The sequence below is a fragment of the Capra hircus genome, chromosome 12 (assembly GCF_001704415.2).
Source record: "Capra hircus breed San Clemente chromosome 12, ASM170441v1, whole genome shotgun sequence".
NCBI classification, from domain to species: Eukaryota; Metazoa; Chordata; class Mammalia; order Artiodactyla; family Bovidae; genus Capra; species Capra hircus.
The window spans coordinates 65994291-66013509 of NC_030819.1; the positions used below are offsets into that span (position 1 = coordinate 65994291).

The following is a 19219-nucleotide window of genomic DNA, read 5'->3' on the forward strand; positions in this document are numbered from 1 at the left end:
TTTGCTGGAAGTTGCACACTCAAGCCTTCCTGGCACACAAACCCTGACTGTTCTGCACTGAAAATATATACACATGACCCCAATGCATTCATTTGATTTATGTCAACTGTATATCAACTGTATGCATACAACAGTATGTCGGACAGCATCACTAGTATTAACATCAATAAGCCCTTCGGAATCCGAGAAGTAGAAAATGAAAGAAAGTAGTGGTGGACGTGAACTGAGATACTTAAGATACCTGTCAGGTTGGTTTTTAAAGACCGTGTTACGGTCTTTAACTAACTTTGTCTGAAAGGCAATATTCTAAATTAGAGAAAATTGGTGACTTTTCTTTTGGTGCTTTTACTGCATTAGGAATGTGAAGCTGGGGATGGAATAGGTGGATTTTTCAGTCTTTTGGCAAGCCTGTGTATATTGCCAATTTCACACTGATCACAGAATTAAGCAACTTCAATGGCTGAAATTGTTCTTCGTAAGGATTAATACATAGGTTGGAGTTCTGCTTAGATCTTATGGAATAAGATTCTGGAAGATATTTGTTCTGAAATCATAATGGGGAAAGTATTGTACACAGAAAACAAAATTAAGACATTTACAAATGGATCAAAGTGAAACTGACTCCCATCACCTCTTCCAAAACACTGATCTTCCTGTTTCTGGATGTGTGTGATAAAAACTGGCTGTAAAATGAGCAAACTCTGTCAATAAGTTATCTTCTCTTCTAATAAAAACAGAAAGAAAATAATGAATATTTCATATCCCAAGTCTGAATTTAGCTCTGGATATAGGGACACAAATCATATACATAAATATTCCCCACCATTGGTGAGTCCTACAGGACAAAACCATAATTTTCTAGGTGCTGCTGCTTTAAAAGCTCCTTACATTCTTTCATTAATTAAATCACAATGGGCTTATCTTTCCTTCCATGCTGAGGGGAGGCACAGATGTAGCCAGAGACAAAATCAAAATGTATTATGCTTCCGTATCCTGAAATAGCATGGAAATGATGACACCACTGAGAAATGAAAAGAAAAAGACAGCATTTAGAAAGATGAGTCTGTGAACAAAGGCAGCCTTGGGAAGGGATGGGATGTCCTCCCATCAGAACAGCGAGGCAGGCTTGACAAGCCCCAAGGTGGCTCTCGACCAGCTACAGTGCCTTGCAATTAACCAAGTGAACTGAAAGAAAGCGAAAGTGAAGTTGCTCAGTCGTGTCCGACTGTTTGCGACCGCATGTACTGTAGCCCACCAGGCTCCTCCGTCCATGGGATGCTCCAGGCAAGAGTACTGGAGTGGGTTGCCATTTAATCAAGATAGCCCAATTTTTTCCATTTAAAAAGCACCTGCGGGGGCAGGGCACAGCCTTCAAAAGGATGACAGAGCTCAAGGACATGACATAAACTGATGAGAACCAAATGGGTCCAAGATGGGCGGACAAGTTGACTTCCACTAGACCTTGAGCCTCAGTAAATGCTCATCGTAACACACCAGCAAGCTAAGTGACACACTCAGGCACCATGACAGTTTCAAGGCTGACCATCAAAGACCAAAAAGTGGGCAGTGGCCCAATTCCTGGAAATCCCACCCCTTCTCCCAAATAGTTGGAATAATCCGCCCCACTCATTAGCCTATGAAAACTGCCCAGTCTATAATAGCTTAGGGGCTTCCCTGGTAGCTCAGCTGGTAAAGAATTCAAATGTAATGCAGGAGACTGCCTTGAGCATAGGAGACCCAGGTTTGATCCCCGGGTCTGGAAGATCCCTTGGAGAAGGACATGGAAACCCACTTCAGTATTCTTGCCTGGAAATACCATGGATAGAAGAGCCTCGTGGGCTACAGTCCATGGGGTCGCAAGAATAAAACACAACTTAGAGATTAAACCACAACATAAAAGCTAACCCCACCATAGTCTGAGGTCTCTCTTGCCTTCTGAGATGGCCCATACTCTGTTTGTGGAGTGCGTTTCTCTCTAAATTTACTTCTTACCTATCAAAACAAAACCCCAAACAAACACCTGCAATCTACTGACCATTTTTCCTTGAGACGAGAATGTGTCCAGAGGCCCTCAGCAGCAGCTGGGCCTCTTTGAGGCTGCCCTCAAGGGCCAGTCACAGACACCGTGGCCCCAGGAAAACCGAGGGGACAGAAGCTCAGGACCATCAGGGAGAATGTGGGTGGGAAACAGGGACGCTACCTAACTCACTAGAAGGGCAGGGCAGGAAGCAAGGGACAGAGAGCGGAGAGAAACTGGCGGGCAGGAATCGAGGGGCGCAGGCAGGGGTCAGGGAAGATGGGGGGGAAACGGGTGAAACAGGTTCAGTGGCTCCCGCCCACCCATACATGTGCCTTTTTTGCACAGCTTACTACACGCTCCTGGGCTCAGATGAGCAGAACGCACTGCTCAAGGCCATTTCTCCATAATTTCAGACACAGAGGATTCCTCAGGGCACTGCCAAGCACCTTCTTGATCACTTCAGCTGATCTTTTGCCATGTGTGCTTTGGAAAGTCTGAAAGAGCATAAAACTGCCAGGCGTTCCTGCTGTCACACGCAGTTGATAAGAGCCAGGTGAAGAGTTAATGACTCTACTTGAGTTTCAAGAAAAAACAGTCTTAGGCACAATTAGGGGGGAAAGAGGGAAGGGTTTTGAAGAAGAGTCTTAAACAGAGAGAACTCATGAATTCTTTGGCTACCTCCTACCGGCATTATCCTGTAGCTCGAAGTCCCCAAGAAATGTTATACTGTCCTGAAAATATCATTTTCCAACTCCCAGCATCTTCTAAGAGGAATTCTCCAAGTATGGTTATAATCTTTATTGGAATGGAAATATTCAATCACACATCACGGGAAGTGCAGTTGATTTTTCCCCTTGGCATAATGATTGTTTTTATTTTATCCCATTTATAAAATTTCCTCTTTTTATTTAAATCCCTTAAGAATGCAAACTGTACACAGTGGCGTGATGATCTTCTAGCCAGGCTGCTGGAAGAAAACAACCTAAAATTCTGAGAAAGTGAAAGTGTTAGTTGCTCGGACATGTCCAACTCTGCGACCCCATGGACTGTAGCCTGCCAGGCTCCTCCGTCTATGGGATTCTCCAGGCAAGAATACTGGAGTGGGTTGCATTCCCACCTCCAGGAGATTTTCCCAACCCACGTTCCCTGCACTGCAAGCAGATTCTTTACCTCCTAAGTCACCAGGGAAGCCCAAAATTCTGAGAGTATAAATTAAATGCAACTTCCTAAGGAAGCATCATGATTTATTGAGATCTCCTGAATGCTCAGCATGTGTACAGTTTTTGCAGAGACAAATGAAAAGCCTTTTTGGCCATCAGTCTAAAAAGGGCAAATGGACCAGATGCAACAAGGACAAAATTCATCTACACAAAACCAAAACATCCGCTAAAGAAGCCCCTGAGCCACTCTCCTGAGTTGAAAGTGAGACTGGACACAGTCAAAGGAAATGCAATCCTTTAATCCCGGACATGGCAGAAAAACAAGACACCCAGCGTGGAGAAGGGAATGGCAACCCACTCCAGTATTCTTGCCAGGAGAACCCTGTGGACAGAGGAGCCTGGCGGACTCTTTCTGAAAATCGGACTCTGATTTTCAAATCGTCAGACATGACTTAGTAGCTAAACAACAACTCTATAGCACAGGGAACTATATTCAATATTCTGTGACAAGCCATAATGGAAAATACTTTAAAAGAATAATGCATATATGTATGTATCTGAATCACTTTATTGTACAGCAGAAATTAACACAACACTATAAATCAACTATATTTCAATGACATTTTTTTAAAGATAAAAAAGAAGAAGATGCCCAATGATATGTCCTCTCCTTTTCCCCTCCCCTATCCACTTATTTGAGGAGAGAGAGATAAAAAGAAGCAACTGCCCTTCACCACAATGTCTCTAGTGACTGAGAGGCAGCTCACGGAAGCTCAAACTGGCCTGAACAGCCCTCACTTCAGGGTTAGTGATATCATCCACGAGAGAGGATGCCCACCCTCTGGACTCTTATTCCAGGACGAAGAAAAAGGGTACAGAGTCCTTGAGTCTTAACACTGTCTTTCCTCCCTCCCTTCTTCTCTCTCTTTAGTGGAGTTTCTAAGACAGGCGCATCCAAGCATCCCAGAGCTCTTGGGGAGGTCCTTAGGGGCCATTCAGCCCAACCGCCTCATTCTACAGAAGGGGAAACCGAGGCTCAGAGAGGGGAGATGACTTTCCCGAGAGCACACAGCTAATTCATGGCAGAACCAGGACTAGGACACCGGGGCCCCACATCACCACTTTGGTCCTTTTTCTTGGGGCCGACCTTTCTTCTACCACCATCAGGGCAGGCAGCGTGAGGAAGCAGCCTCTGCATTCTAAGAAGAAAACTGGCGGCCAAACAGAGTGGTATTCTTGGAGGAAGCTCTCCCAACCACCCCAGTAATGACAAAACCCAACCCTGGACAGACACACTCCAACCCCAGCTCATCCCAAGGAAGCATTTACACCTCTGTGAACTCAGGATCAAACAGCTAAAGGCACATCACGTGGATATTTGGTTAAGAACCACCTGCAGACGCAGATAAATCCATTTCCTAAAAGTGACCAGTTAGTACCAGCCCTGCTCCAACCCTGATCAGGAATCAGGAATCATTCAGAAACAAGCCATCCAGTGGACAGAGGCTGACGAACAGCAGCAGAATGGCCGACAGGCAGGAGGTGCTTCCACGACCAACATGCGGGAACTGGGACTGAGTGGTGAGCCCTCTGGGTCACACAGAGGATGCTGCCACCAAGCTGGCCGTGAGAGGGGGAGTGACCCTGCTACTGCGCCATTCAGGAGGAAGGGGAAAATCATTAACCTTCCTTCTGCTTAGTCCTCTGACTGATTATCCAGTTTGTGAGGAGATGCTATTTTTAACATCTATTTGAAAAATACTTCTTACAATTGCAGCACGACTGAACCTAAGTTTTAAAGGATAGACTTAAGACTCTAGATTTAACATGATTTTTTACTTTTCAGAAAGGGTCCAGCCTGTTACCTTTGACTTGATGCATAAGGGGCCTTCTGTATATAGGTGTGCCCAGGACTGATGCTCCTACCTGGGAGGAAAGGCAGTTCAGGCAACATACAGGACAAACACATCCAGAGGCCCACCAGTATCCCCTCACCTCTTCTTGCTGCCCAGAACAATGATGTGATGGCTGTGGCAGAGGCAGCTATTTTGTAACTCTGAGGCAACTCTGAGGATGGAAGTCAAAATCCAAGGACTGTATAACAGACCTGCATTGCTTCCTCCAGACTTTTTTTCTTAATTAGAGGAAAACACTTTGCTGACAAAGGTCCATGTAGTCAAAGCTGTGGTTTTCCAATAGCCATGGATGAATATAAGAGTTGGACCATAAAGTAGGTCCAAAGAATTGGTACTTTCAAATTGTGGTGCTGGAGAAGACTCTTGAGAGTAGCTTGAAGGAGATCAATCCAGTCAATTCTAAAGGAAATCAACCCTGAATATTCTTTGGAAGGACTGATGCTGAAGCTGAATTTCCAATACTTTGGCCACCTGATGTGAAGAGCCAACTTACTGGAAAAGACCCTGATACTGGGAAAGACTGAGGGCACGAGGAAAAGGGGGCAACAGAGCATGAGATGGTTGGATGGCATCACTGACTCAATGGACATGAATTTGAGCAAACTCCAGGAGATAGTGAAGGGCAGGGAAGCTTGGTGTGCTGCAGTTCATGGGGTCACAAAGAGTCAAACATGACTTAGCAACTGATCAACAAAAACAGAGGAAAAGAAAACCACACTTAAGTCTTTATTTTTCTCTATTACTGGTAGTCAAATACATTTACTAATTGAAATACAAAACGCATGTATACACACTTACTCACCAAGAGGCCCCAACACTGAAGAATGAGGCAGTAATCGCCAAATATTTAAAGAGAAAAGGAACAATAAAAGGTTATTGATCCCAACTGCACCAAGAAAAATTCCAACTCAGAGATCGCAATTAAAATAATGGAGAGAAAAACATCCCAAACCAAATTACCGGTTTCACTGACAAGAGAGGTGCTTTGTTGTGACCCAGAGGACTGATTTGAGAGCTACAAATTGAACAAAGGTTTCAGGCAAGTATTTTAGAAAAATCATTCTTAAAGAAATGTAGCCTCTGGGCAAAACTGAAAATGGTGGCAGAGAGAGAAAGCACATTCTCTGCTTTTTGGAATGCAGAAGCTTCAGGGAGGGAATGCAGATCACTAGAGCATTAATCTCATTATTTCTAATGGTTCTTAATAACTAAGGGGCAATGCTGGGTCTCCAGTTGGCTGAAATGATCAGAAATTGCTCACGAGGTTATACAACTAACTAAATATAATTTGACACTAAATTACCATCCCAGACATACAGCTTTCCATACAGTCTCTTATTGCAAAGAAAAAACTAAGTAAGAACATCAATAAATAGAATAATCCAATTAAGTATCTTTCCATTTGGGAACTATTTAGAATTGAGAGCTTAACATGAAGCTAGGACAGAACAATTCAGTGTTTACGGATTCAAATTGAAAAAAAAGGAGGGGGGCTTTTATTGTAAGACAATTTTTCTGTTATTTTGTTTATAAAATAAGTATTTAATTAATCTGAATGGCTTCGTAGTGATCTTCATCTTTGCACATTGCTCCTAGATGTAAGGCCTAATTTCCCATAAATAGATTTGTAAGTTATTAATATTTAATACAGGTACCTTTTTCTATGCTCAGAGTATACTTATAAATATAGTCTTCTTTTTTTTTGTTTGGCTTTACCATATGTAATAGTCACCTATGACATCTGCCTGGAGGTACAGACATACATGGGAGGAAGTTTGCCCAACAGAGGAGTTGGGGCCACCTCATGGAGAAGGCAATGGCACCCCGCTGTAGTGTTCTTGCCTGGAAAATCCCATGGATGGAGGAGGCTGGTGGGCTGCAGTCCATGGGGTCACTAAGAGTCGGACACGACTGAGCGACTTCACTTTCACTTTTCACCTTCATGCACTGGAGAAGGAAATGGCAACCCACTCCAGTGTTCTTGCCTGGAGAATCCCAGGGACGGGGGAGCCTGGTGGGCTGCCGTCTATGGGGCCGCACAGAGTCGGACACGACTGAAGCGACTTAGCAGCAGCAGCATGGATCCAATGAAAGCACTCTGAGCTGTGAGCTCCAGACAGTAGGTATTTGACATGTTTGTTGAATGAATGAATGACCTCAGCTTTACCAGAGAAGGTATTTTCCAAGCATGCAGGTAAATAAAGCCTGGACTAGTTCCTCCAGGCTGAATTTCCATAGGGAAAACAGTGGCATGTCTAGCCCTAAAGTCAAGGTACAATCAAATTCTACTTCCCAGATTTACAGGATCCTGTGTCACGTTCTTTGGTAAACCTTCTGTGATTGTTACTATTAAAGCATGGATAGCCTTCTCTACATACAGAAATGGGACTGACTGCCCACCCCTCCAGGGTACTCAAGACAAAGAGGAAGGGCATTTAAGCCATACTTACTGCTGGTGGAGGACACATGGCTGTAGTCGGACCTGAAACACAAAACCTCAGTATTAGTAGGATTAGACATGATTTTTCTCTATCCAAGTGATCTCTTCTTCTTTTTTTTTTTTTTAGTTTTTTATTTTTTAAATTTTAAAATCTTTAATTCTTACATGCGTTCCCAAACATGAACCCCCCTCCCACCTCCCTCCCCATAACATCTCTCTGGGTCATCCCCATGCACCAGCCCCAAGCATGCTGTATCCTGCGTCAGACATAGACTGGCGATTCAATTCTTACATGATAGTATACATGTTAGAATGCCATTCCCCCAAATCATCCCACCCTCTCCCTCTCCCTCTGAGTCCAAAAGTCCATTATACACATCTGATCTCCAGCTAGAATCTTAAAACAGTCAGTAGTAGCATTCAACTTGTAAAGAAATGCCACAAATTAAAAAGTGTCATGCTGTGGACTGTTTTGCACAGAATCAAGTTATGTCTGACTTTGAAAGCTCAACTATAAAGACATTCTAGAAACCCAGGGTCCCTCATACGGGCTCTGTGAGTCTCCCACATGGGAGACCAGATGGGTTCCGAACCATCAAAATTTACTGGCAAAGTTTTGAATGGAAGCTTATTTGTCTGGGGAGAAGGCTCAGTGCTTTCAACAGATTCTCAAAAGGGTTCACAACCCCCGCCTCCCTCAACCTCCAGCACCGCCCCCCATGAAGGTTAAACCGCTGCTAAAGGTTAAACCCTTCAAAGGTCAGTTCCACCCCTTGGGGAAGTGTTTCTTTGCTGATGTAAGCAGAGGTGAAGTAGACCCCTGGTGAGTGAGAGGGGACCTTGGCTGGGAGGGCCCCTATACTCAAGGTCTGGCTGATTATCAGGAAACATTCAGGCAAAATGGTAGTTGATTTTAGTTCCATCTGGGAAGAAATCCTGCTGATACTAGAGTAACAGGATGTGGGCTATAATCAGCAAAGGCAGGGTTAGGGCCAGGGTGAAATAACCCATCAGTTTCTACACAGCAAATCAGCTGCTGGCATTAGGCCTCTGTGAGAACGGGAATCTGGCCAAGAACTTGCCTGCTTAATCTCTACTAAGTTTCTGCTCTATTTGTGTGGCTCTTAAGCCGTCCCTCTCTGGCAACTTCCGTGGTATAGAAGCTATTGGTTTTCTCCCCGCAGGGTCCCCAAGTCATTCTCAGTAGGCAACTAACCTCTCAGGCACGGAGGGGTTTATTTTGCCAAGGTGGTAGTTAGGGGACATAGTTATGCAAATAGACTAGTTAATTATGTTTAATTTTATAGGTACACACTCCCTGTATTTACTAAGCCTCATGTGGCCTTTCTTGAATCATGTTTTATTCCACTGAGTTTCTTACCACATTAAAAAGGCATATACAAAAAATTTTTAAGATCATAAAAGCACTCTCTCTCACTAGTTAAAACAACCTGTATCTCTCACACAAAATGATGTGCTGACTTACTGGTAGAGGGACACAATGGAAGCAAGACATAGAGTGATTTTCTCTTTTCAAATGAAATACTGCATGTGTGCTAAGTCGTGTCCAACTCTTTGTGACGCCATGGACTGTAGCCCACCAGGCTCCTCTGTCCATGGGATTCTCCAGGCAAGAATACTGGAGTGGGTCGCCATGCCCTCCTCCAGGGAATCTTTCCGACCCAGGAATCAAACTCTTGTCTCTTACGTTTCCTGCATTGGCAGGCAGGTTCTTTACCACTAGCGCCACCTGAGAAGCCTAAATGAAACTGGGTTGGTCAAAACATTTGTTCGGGTATTTTCAGAACACTATCGTGAGAAAAGGATCGAATTCTTTGGCCAACTCGTACTTTAATTGTCACAGAATCACTGAATTTTAAAACTGGAAAGAATAACAACTACTAACACTTGCATATCCCTCAACAGATTACAAACTGCAGCCACTGAAATCTCATCCAATTTTTCATACCACAGATTTGGAAACTAAGGTGATAATAGTTGTAGGGCGACACAGGAAGGGAGGAATGATATGATAAAGGCTTGAACTAGGGTGGTGGCAAGGAAGGAGTTAGAAGGGAGAAGAGCGAGTAGAGCCCGGAGACACACACTAGCTCAAGGAACAGGGAGAGGAGAAGGAGAGCCAGGGATCAGGAACATTATGAAATGCAGGATTTGTAAGTCAGTGCATTAAATTCCTTCTGGAACCAGGCAGGACATAAATAAAGTTTAGGACGATACTTAGCAATGTAACTATATATAAATGCAATGAATACTCAACCAGCATCCACTTGGTAGAAGCAATAGCAAAACAATTCCATGACAATGTGATCATCTTAAGATGGCCAGGCTTCAAAGAAATTGCATGACAAGTCCAATAAAACATCGTATAAGAATGTGCAATCGTATTAATTTTTACCATTAAAATTTTGTCAGTATTTTCAGCTAGGGTTTTCCAAACGCTCTCGAAGCATATGGGTTTCACACATGCATACATTTTAAAAGATTTACATATGGATGGGTACGTATGTAGAATAAAATTTACATGTGAAACATTTTCCAAGAATCTTAAAGTGCAGAGGGGGTATTTTAGGGCAGGTGCTAGCAGAATGGATGCCTCTGCCTTGAATCTCTCCATGCTTCTTGTGATGAAAAGCACCGCCTGGGTCAGGCATGCCAAAGGGTCAGTCTTCCGTCACTGTTGCCCTGCTCGAATTCCTCCCTCATACAGCGGCCAATCTTTGCAAAGCACAAATCTGAAAAGTTCAAGCTGGACATAAACCCCTCTTTCTATGACTGATGGCCTCTGCTCAGCTCTGCAATCTCATCCCTCACCCCAATTTCTACCCCTGTCCACCATAAAAACAGAAATCAAACAGAAAGAAAAGTCACTTACAACCTCACATTGCTTTCCAGCCTCTGGTCCTGGTGATGTCATTTGTACCCAGTTGCCATAATGACAGAGGTACAATTTTAAACTACTCTTCACAAACTCTATCATAAAATGCTGCCACATAGTTCCTGTAATTATATAGATACAGTGATATTCTATAATTTAGTCAACCATGTCCCTTTTGTTGGCTATATGGCTGTTCCTGATTGTTCACTTTTGCAAAGCACATGGCGATGAGATATTTATCAATATATTTAATTTCCTTAGAAAAATTATCATGATGGGGAATAGGAACTGAGTTGAGGTATGAAGACTTCTCTAGTTCTTAAAAGACATTCCAAATAACCCCAGAAGGTTATTTACTAGAAATATGGACAGTGGAAGGCAAACTGTAAAGCTTGAAACAATTTTGTGCATAAATATCGTCAAACAATTTTGGATACTGACTCTGGTTCTCTGGAGGGGTGTGTACTCCCAGGTTTTTTAGGTAAGAGGAAACAAGTGGGGATCCCCTGTCTTGGAGATCTTATTTATTGGTCTCACATCCTGAGATGTGAGAAGAATTTATAAGAATTTATCTAGCTGGCTCTGCATAAGATATTCAGCTCTCCCAGAATGAAGCATGCTCTCACAAATTTTAGGATGAAAAATTTATGGACACATGATACAGATAAGCAGGATAATACAAAAATTATATATATTCACATACCTGGCACATATAGTAGACACATTTTCAAACATTACATTTATTTAGTAATGTAATACTAAATGGAAAGTGATAAGTGGTCCCTTGACTGGACTTTAATCACAATTATACATAGAGGGGTTAAATAGAAAGAGGTCAGCACTTAAGATAGTTTACCACTGTCAACAGCCTACTGACCAATTTTTATATTCATTTAAAATGGATACCTTCCTAAATTCTCTTTTCCAGGGAAATCTTGGGGTAAGAATTGATCTAGACATTTCAGTGAAATTGATCTTGACATTTTGGTAAACATCAGCTCAATGCCCCATGGACCTCATCTGTGAACTCTCCGTCTACTGAATTAGATGCCAAAGTCATTTAGAGCTATCAAGCTTCACCTTGAACACAAAGATAATAGAGTATCTAATAGACCGCCTTTTCTTCTACGCAAGATTTCCCCATCTACCATTCTTTAAATGTCTTGTTTAAAAATCTGCTCTATTTTTTTTTTCCCCATCCACTGGTTTATAAACGCTAGACCTGTGAATTGTTGGTTATCTCTGAAATCACAGTGATGCATCTGTTGGAGGTCACCCAAAGATAAAGGACATAATATGACCCTATGTTTTCAGAAGCTCAGTGACAGCTGACATTACTGCCATTAATGCCAGGTCAACCCTCTGAATGAAAATAACCCATCAGCTATTGTTATATTTCAAAGAGCGGCTTAAAGGCCAAATCTGGGAAACAGCACTAAAGAAACACCCATTGGAAAACATTCATCTTAGTCTTTTGTTTTGGTTTACAAAACTCTGCTTGTCTCTCTGTTCAAGAGATTTTGTTTCTTATGATAGTGGACTACAGTCAGTAGCCGACTTGCCAATCTTTTTCTAACAGAAGGCACATGGACGCACAAAGCAGGTTTTCAAGTGGATCTAGAGAATGCGAGTTTCAAAACGACATCAATTACCCCAGAATGCTAGTTTGCTTTTAGTCTTAGCCCATGTTGAGGGGTCAGACTGCAAAGGTATTGATAGCATTCCAAGCAAAAGAAAGCATTTGAACAGAAAATAAGAATTAATTACAGACCAGCTGCTCCTTGAAAGACAACTTTACCAGGTGGAAAGTGTGCTGGAGACCTGGGCTTCAATCTAACCCATGCACCCTCTAAACCTTCATTTCCTGATCTTTAAAATAAAAATAATTATCATATCGAGGCATGTGCCATAGCCTTTCAGATGTTCTGAACAATGACCTAATTTGTAAGGCATTTAAAAGCATCAGAGCCTCTACTGTGATGAGGACACAGAATATATGGTTCTGAGTGCACCTGGAGGTGTACCTTCTTATTATATAAAACTCTAAGGACTTCCTTGGTGGCACAGTGGATAAGAATCTGCCTGCCGATGCAGGGGACACAGGTTTGATCCCTGGTCTGGGAAGATTCCACATGCCATGAAGCAACTAAGCACGCGTGCCACAACTACTGAGTCTGCGCCCCAGAGTCTGAGAGCTGGAACTACTGAAGCCCGCTGGCCCTGGAGCCTGTGCAACAAGAGGAGCCACCACAATGAGAAGCCTGCACTTGCAATGAACAGTAACCCCCCACTTGCTGCAACCAGCAGAAGCCTGTGCAAAAACAGTGAAGACCCAGCACAGCCAAAAATAAAAGTAAGTAAAATAAACTTAAAAAAAAAAAGCATTAAAAAAAAAAACTCTAAGGGGCTTCCCTCATGGTCCAGTGGTTAAGAATCAGCCTTGCAATACCAGGGAGGCCGGTTCGATCCCTGGTCCTGGAAGATTCCACATGCCCGGAGGGCCACAACTACTGAGCCTGAACACTGCAACTACTGAAGTCCACACACCTTAGAGCCTGTGCTATGCAAGAAGAGAAGCCACTGCAATGAGAAACCTGAGCACCACAACTAGGCCTGCAGCAACCAGAGAAACCTGGACACAGCAATGAAGACCCAGCGCAGCCTATATATATTATTTTTTTTAATCCTCAGGTTTACCATTTGGAGTATTTTTCATACTGAGGGTGTACTTATGCCAGGCACCATTCTAGGGACTTTAAGTGAATCGTGCTAGTTGCTCAGTCGTGTCTGACTCTTTGCAACCCCAAGGACTGTAGCTCGCCAGGCTCCGCTGTCCATGCAATTTAAGTGTATAGACTCATTTAATCCTCACAACCATGCTATGAGGGGAGCACTATTATTGTCACTCACAGTTTACAGAAGGGAAAGCAGAGGGCAGAAAGAGGTTAAGCAACTGGCTCAAGGTTCCACAATTCCTAAGTGGAGGAGCCAGCATTTAAACTGCAGCTGGCAGGCTCTTTTGACTGTAACTTTCAAAGGGATGAGCACAGTCCACCCCCTGGCAGTGGGACCCACAGAGGTTCTTAGAGGGATTTCAGATGCGCTGCTGAAAGGATCAGTCATCAGCTCAAGCAATAGCCCCAGAATGCCTTGCTCCTCTGTTCTGCTCACACCAGCCTAGGAACAGTCCCCCCACCAACCTTGATGATCCCAGCTGCCCACTGTCTCTCTCGGCCTGCCCCTAGGCAGGTGAACGCTGCTGCAACAGAGACAGACTGGCACCTTCCGATGTAACCACTGATCTCAGCTGGCTTCTCGCTCATCTTTGCCTGAACAACCACGCCAGGGCTCCATTCTCCTGGGGGCTGCATCTGGACTCAGTGGAAACCCATGTTCCCTTCTCTCCTGCTGATTGCAACAGGGGATGTCCCCCCTCTTTCCAAAGCCAATCTGTCCAGCTGGTCCAAGGTCCATCTGCCCCCACCTTTTTAGAAAGCTGACATTACAGATATACATCTTTCTCCTATACAATTAGCCTTTCTCATTCACAGAATCCTTTCTGTGAGCATTTACCACCGATTATTGCTTATATTGAAGACTCCTTCCCTCATCCCATTCCCCCCTCCCAGCTACTGCCTCTCCTCTCCCCTCACACCGACCTGGCTTTTGCACCCACTTCTCCTCCATCAACTACTACTCCGCCTTCTCTTCATCATCTCCGTTTACAAAGAAGACACTTCTGGACTTCTCTCACGGTCCAGTGAGAGAATCCATCTGCCAATGCAGGGGACACGGGTTCGATACCAGGTCCAGGAAGATTCCACATGGAGCAGAGCAACTAAGCTCACAGGCTGCAACTACCGAAGCCTGAGCCCAGGAGCCTGTGCTCCACAGCAAGAGAAGCCACCACAGTGAGAAGCCTGCACACCATAACCAAAGAACAGCCCCCGACTCGCAGCAACTAGAGAAAGCCCACGTGGAGCAATGACGACCCAGCACAGCCAAAAATGTACAAAAAAGAGAAGACACTTCACCTTCCTCCTGATTCATTTCTCAGTAGCATAGCTTATCTCTTTCCTTTTTTTCCCCTTGGCTTCCAGGGTACCCCTTTCTTTTTTTCACTCTATGCCTCCTTTTCCTCCTTTTTCTATCCTCCTTTACCTGACATTTAAATATTGTAGTTTTGCAAGGTTGGCCTTCAATAGCACCTGCTTCCCAGAGCCGTTGAAGGATTAAATGAGTTAATGAAACAGGGATGTTGGGAAAGATTGAGGGCAGAAGGAGAAGAGGGCACCAGAGGATGAGAGGGCTGGATGGCATCACCGATGCAATGGACATGAACTTGGGCAAACTCTGGGAGATGGTGAGGGACAAGGAGGCCTGGCGTGCTGCAGTTCACAGGGTCGCAAAGAGTCAGACATAACTGGGTGACTGTGGGCGACTGAACAACAGTGAAACTTCCCAGGTGGCCCTAGTGGTAAAGAACCCTCCTGCAATGCAGGAGACATAAGAGACATGGGTTCAATCCCTGGGTCGGGAAGATCCTCTGGAGAAGGAAGTGGCGACTCACACCAGTATTCTTCCCTGGAGAATCCCACGGACAAGAGAAGCCTGGCAGGCTAAGCCCATATGGTCGCAAAGAGTTGGGCACACTTGAAGTGACTTAGCACGCAGCACAAGTCTTAGAATGATACCTGGCACATAGTAAATGCCAGGCATGTGTTTGCTATGACCTTTAGTCGATTTAATCCGCTCTGAAGGAGAATTGCCATTTTCAGGCTGGCAGTTCCCAAATGCAATGCCATCCTGCAGCCCTCCTCTCTAGGTAGATTACCTGACTGCTGACTCACTATCTTTCTTTGGATGTCTCCCAATACTTCAAGAACAGCATGTTGAAGAGGAAACTTCTCATACCCTGCCCAAACTTGGTTTGGAGGGGATCAAGGGCTACTCTGAGACTCTGATGAAAAATAGTGTCTTCTCATAAAACCGCACAAAGCCCATCATTTTGCTTACAGCTCAAAGCAATTCATGCACCCCAAATTAAGGCTCCTTGTCTTAGAGGATGTGTCACTTGAGCTGACTCTTGAAAGAACAGTAGAGTTTCACCTGGCAGACAGGCATGCCAGGTGGAGAAGGGCCCAGCAGGCAAAGAGGGCAGCTTGACACAGGCGAGGGAACTGGAGAAAATCCAGCTGATATGGTTGGATGCAGGGTGCAAGGATGGGCCTGTCAAGTGAAAGGGCCAGAGAGTGGGGGTTGGGGGGTACTGCACAACCTTGGGGCTTGTGGGCCAGGGTTGTACTTTGTAGACAACAGAACCACTAAAAGTTTGCAAGGCAGAGAGACATGATCAGATTTGCATTTTAAAAATATGCTGTGCTAAGTCGCTTCAGTGGTGTCTGACCCTTTGTGACCCCGTGGACTGTAGCCCACCAGGCTCCTCTGTCCATGGGATTCTCCAGGCTAGAACACTGGAGTGGGTTGCCATGCCCTCCTCCAGGGGATCTTCCCAACCCAAGGACTGAACCCGAGTCTCTTACGTCTCCTGCATTGGCAGGTGGGTTCTTTACCACTAGCGCCACCTGGGAAGCAAACACATACTGAATGCTTTCTACATGTTTTCTGCACAGTCTCCATAGGCAGCTATACAAAAGCTGGATAGGCTAAGAGGGGGTAAGCGCTGGAAAAGCAGGAAAACTATGGACAGTTTTTTAAATAAGTAAACTCAACTTTAAAGGATATATGAGTAAGTGGCGAATACTAGATTAACAGAAATAGCCTAAACTGTTTCACTTAAATGTATGCCCCTTTAGCTTTAAGAATGCTACGAAAGTAATAAGAATTCTTCAAACAATTCTGTCCTATTAACATACACGTTATGACAGAGGCGGAGAGGTGGCAGAATGCTCAGCGAACCCCTCCCAGGAGCCCTGACAGCTGTCATGCTGTTCCTTGGGAGTGTGTGTGTGTGTGACACTTCTGGGTCAGGGCTTCCTCTGCACTTCTTCAAGACAGCCCTTGCAAAAAAGACCTGTTTTACGTGAGTTCCGCAAATTGAAAACCAATGGACCAGCTTATGCTTTATTTAACCCAGCTGAAAATAAGCTGGTTAATTTTGCTTTGTTCCTTCTACTCATGGTCTAGCTAACTAAAGATTGGGATGGTGAGGGGCAGGAAGCCAAGAATGTCTGATTAAAGTGGATAAATGTCACATATACAGAGTGTGGGAGGAAGCACAGGAGTTCAGTATTTGGAATCAGGTTGCAACACTGGCAGGTAATTGGGTTCTGTAGTGAACCCTTAGTGATCACAAGTGTGGGTAACAAGGAAAGCACATCGCATGTAAATGCTTTGGGGCAGTAAAGTCTCAGATGTGGGCTAGAGTGGGTGGAGGCTGCAAGTGAGGGTGGGGTGGGCGGGCAGGAGGGGCTGCCTAGGGAGACTCTCCCGGAGTCAGGTCAGACCCTGGGTCCATTCTGGACCTGGACTCTCTTCCTGTCCTCCCAGGGTTGCCAAATCCTGAGATTATTCTGAATTGCCCCCCTCCCCCTCAACCTTCCAGGAATGAAGCTTTCTGCGCTCTGGGCAGCTCCGGTCCTCCCCACCGCCCCCTCCCCCCGGGCTACCGCTGATAGGAAAAGACACCCTTTCCTTCTGGGTCGGTACCCGCATCCGGGATGTAGCGCTGACTCTGCACCGGGAAGATAGGGGCTGGGCGGGAGCCTTTACAATGACCTCCTAAAAGACATTCAGTCTTTTGTCCTACTCAGGAAAACAGTGTTGGTGGGAGAGGGTTAATTATATGAGTCTCCAAAGGTTTGGGCTAATTGAGTCAGCTGAAGCGAAGAGGATATTAATAATAATAATAAACAGGGCTAGATCATAGCACTATCCTAACCCCACCTGTGTTCAAGGCTAGTGCTTCCAGCTGGCACAGGTGCGCAAGAGGCGAGGAAGTTTCGGCTGGGCAGCGGAGGGGTTGGGGAGACAGGGCGTCTCGCCAAGCACAATCAAGCCATAAAATGAGAAACGCCTTTCTCTTAGGCGACTTCTGAAAGACTTCTAGGTCTCACATGTCCTACCCTCTTTACTTCACATCCCCAAGCCCCCATCCCGGACTCCAGGGGGCCCCGGAGTTACAGGAAGAAAGTCCTCGCGGAAGGTGGAAACAAGTGCAAGCGCATCCCTGGTCTAAGAAGGATATACGGGGGGACACTGCATTTGCGCTGCACGCTGCATCATCTCAGTGACAGCGGAGGGCAGGAGGGGCTGGGGCGGTGTGGGGTTACTCTGAACCTAGAGTCCTTCCACTTTCCTGCCCCTCAGGGAGGGGACCGCCCTGACCCGGGCAGCCACGAACCACGCCGTTCTGTTCTCAAGGCCCACCCAGATGGGCTCACCTCAGCCCCTCCGGCTTCCCCGAGGGACCCGGAGGCAGGAGCAGCCCTCGTGGCCCAAGGCCAACCCAAGCGGCTCCGACGCGCGGTCCAGGAAGGGCCCCGGCCGGGAAGAGCCGCCGCGCGACTCGGAGAGTGCCTCCCCTCGCCCCCTGCCCGGCCCTGACCGCGCGGCTCACCCTCCAGTCTCGGCGCCCGAGTCCACGCAGTCATCCTCCTCGCCGCCACCCGCCTTGGGGTCCATGGTGCGCTCCCCGCCGCGCTCCGGTCGCGAGCGCCGGCGTGACCCGGGCGGCCCTGCTCAACCCGGCCCGGCGCGAGCTGGCGGGGCTCTCTCGGAGAGTCTGGCGGCCGGGGCTCCGGCAAACAACTCCGGCACCGCCCCGCGCCGCGCCCTCTCCTGGCCGCGCCCAGCCGGGCCCCCGGGGGCTGCTCGCGTTCCGCCCCTCGCGGCTGCAGAGCGAGCGTGTGCGCGCGCCAGAGGGTGTGTGCGTACGCAAGAGGGCGTGTGCACGTGGTGTGAGCGCGCGCGCGTGTCTGCGCGGAGTCTGTGCGCACGCAAGAAAGTATGTGCCTGTGAGCGAGCGTAGGTGCGCGCGCGAGAGGGTGTGTGCATCGATGTGAGCGTGTGCGCGAGCTCGCATGAGCCCGCATGTTGCGTGCCGGTGTGTGGTGTGAGTGCAGGAGTGGGTGAGGTCTGTGCGGTCTCGTGCACTTGTGGTTTGTTGTGGGTGGGTGGGTGAAGCATGTGATACTGGTCGGTGTACACTTCTGGGTGTTTGCTGGGCGCGTGTTTCTGTCTGTGCTTTGTGACCGCTTATCAAGACCAGCGCTACATATTCTTACATATAATCTCATTAAATTCACAACAAGCTATAGGATCGATTTCAACAGTCCAATCTTACAGATAAGTAAATCAAAGCTCAAAGAGGTTAAATAACTTGTCTTAAGAAAGAAGAAAGTAGAAATGAGTGCCTCGCTAGTGAGCCGTGTGAGTGAGCGGCGCCTCTCCCCTGGGCCCACAGTCCTGGAATTCAGATTCCTAGGGATCGCGGGGAGGTTCCTGAGCCCCGGCGGCGTAGCAATTCCCACGGAGAAACAGCAGGGCGCACGGTGAAGGCGAGGAGAAACCTGTTTTACTTCTAGAGCATCTAGGTGTTTTCTCACAGTTCCCTCAGAACTGCCAACACCGAATTCATTATCACCTCCTTTAGCACAGGTCTGAGCGGCTTCCCGCTGCCAACTGGCCAGTTTACAGCTAGTGTCATGTCATTTTGTGTGCTGGTCGCTCAGCCGTGTCCGGCTGTTTGCAACCCATGGACTGCAGGCCTCCTCTGTCTGTGGAATCCTCCAGGCAAGGATACTGGCTTGCCATTCCCTTCTTCAG

General features: G+C 46.2%; 1 protein-coding gene across 1 annotated transcript in view; it reads right to left on the reverse strand.

The window, feature by feature from the left end:
* The window catches only part of FAM124A (family with sequence similarity 124 member A), a 121105-nt gene extending 102841 nt beyond the window's left edge, over positions 1 to 18264 (reverse strand). Inside the window, exons 1-2 of the mRNA XM_018056710.1 lie at positions 18012 to 18264; positions 7547 to 7578 (exon numbers count right to left, since the gene is read on the reverse strand). Coding sequence (XP_017912199.1) covers positions 7547 to 7578; positions 18012 to 18076 — 97 coding nt within the window. The 5' untranslated portion in view covers positions 18077 to 18264. The remainder of the gene's footprint in view (positions 1 to 7546; positions 7579 to 18011) is intronic.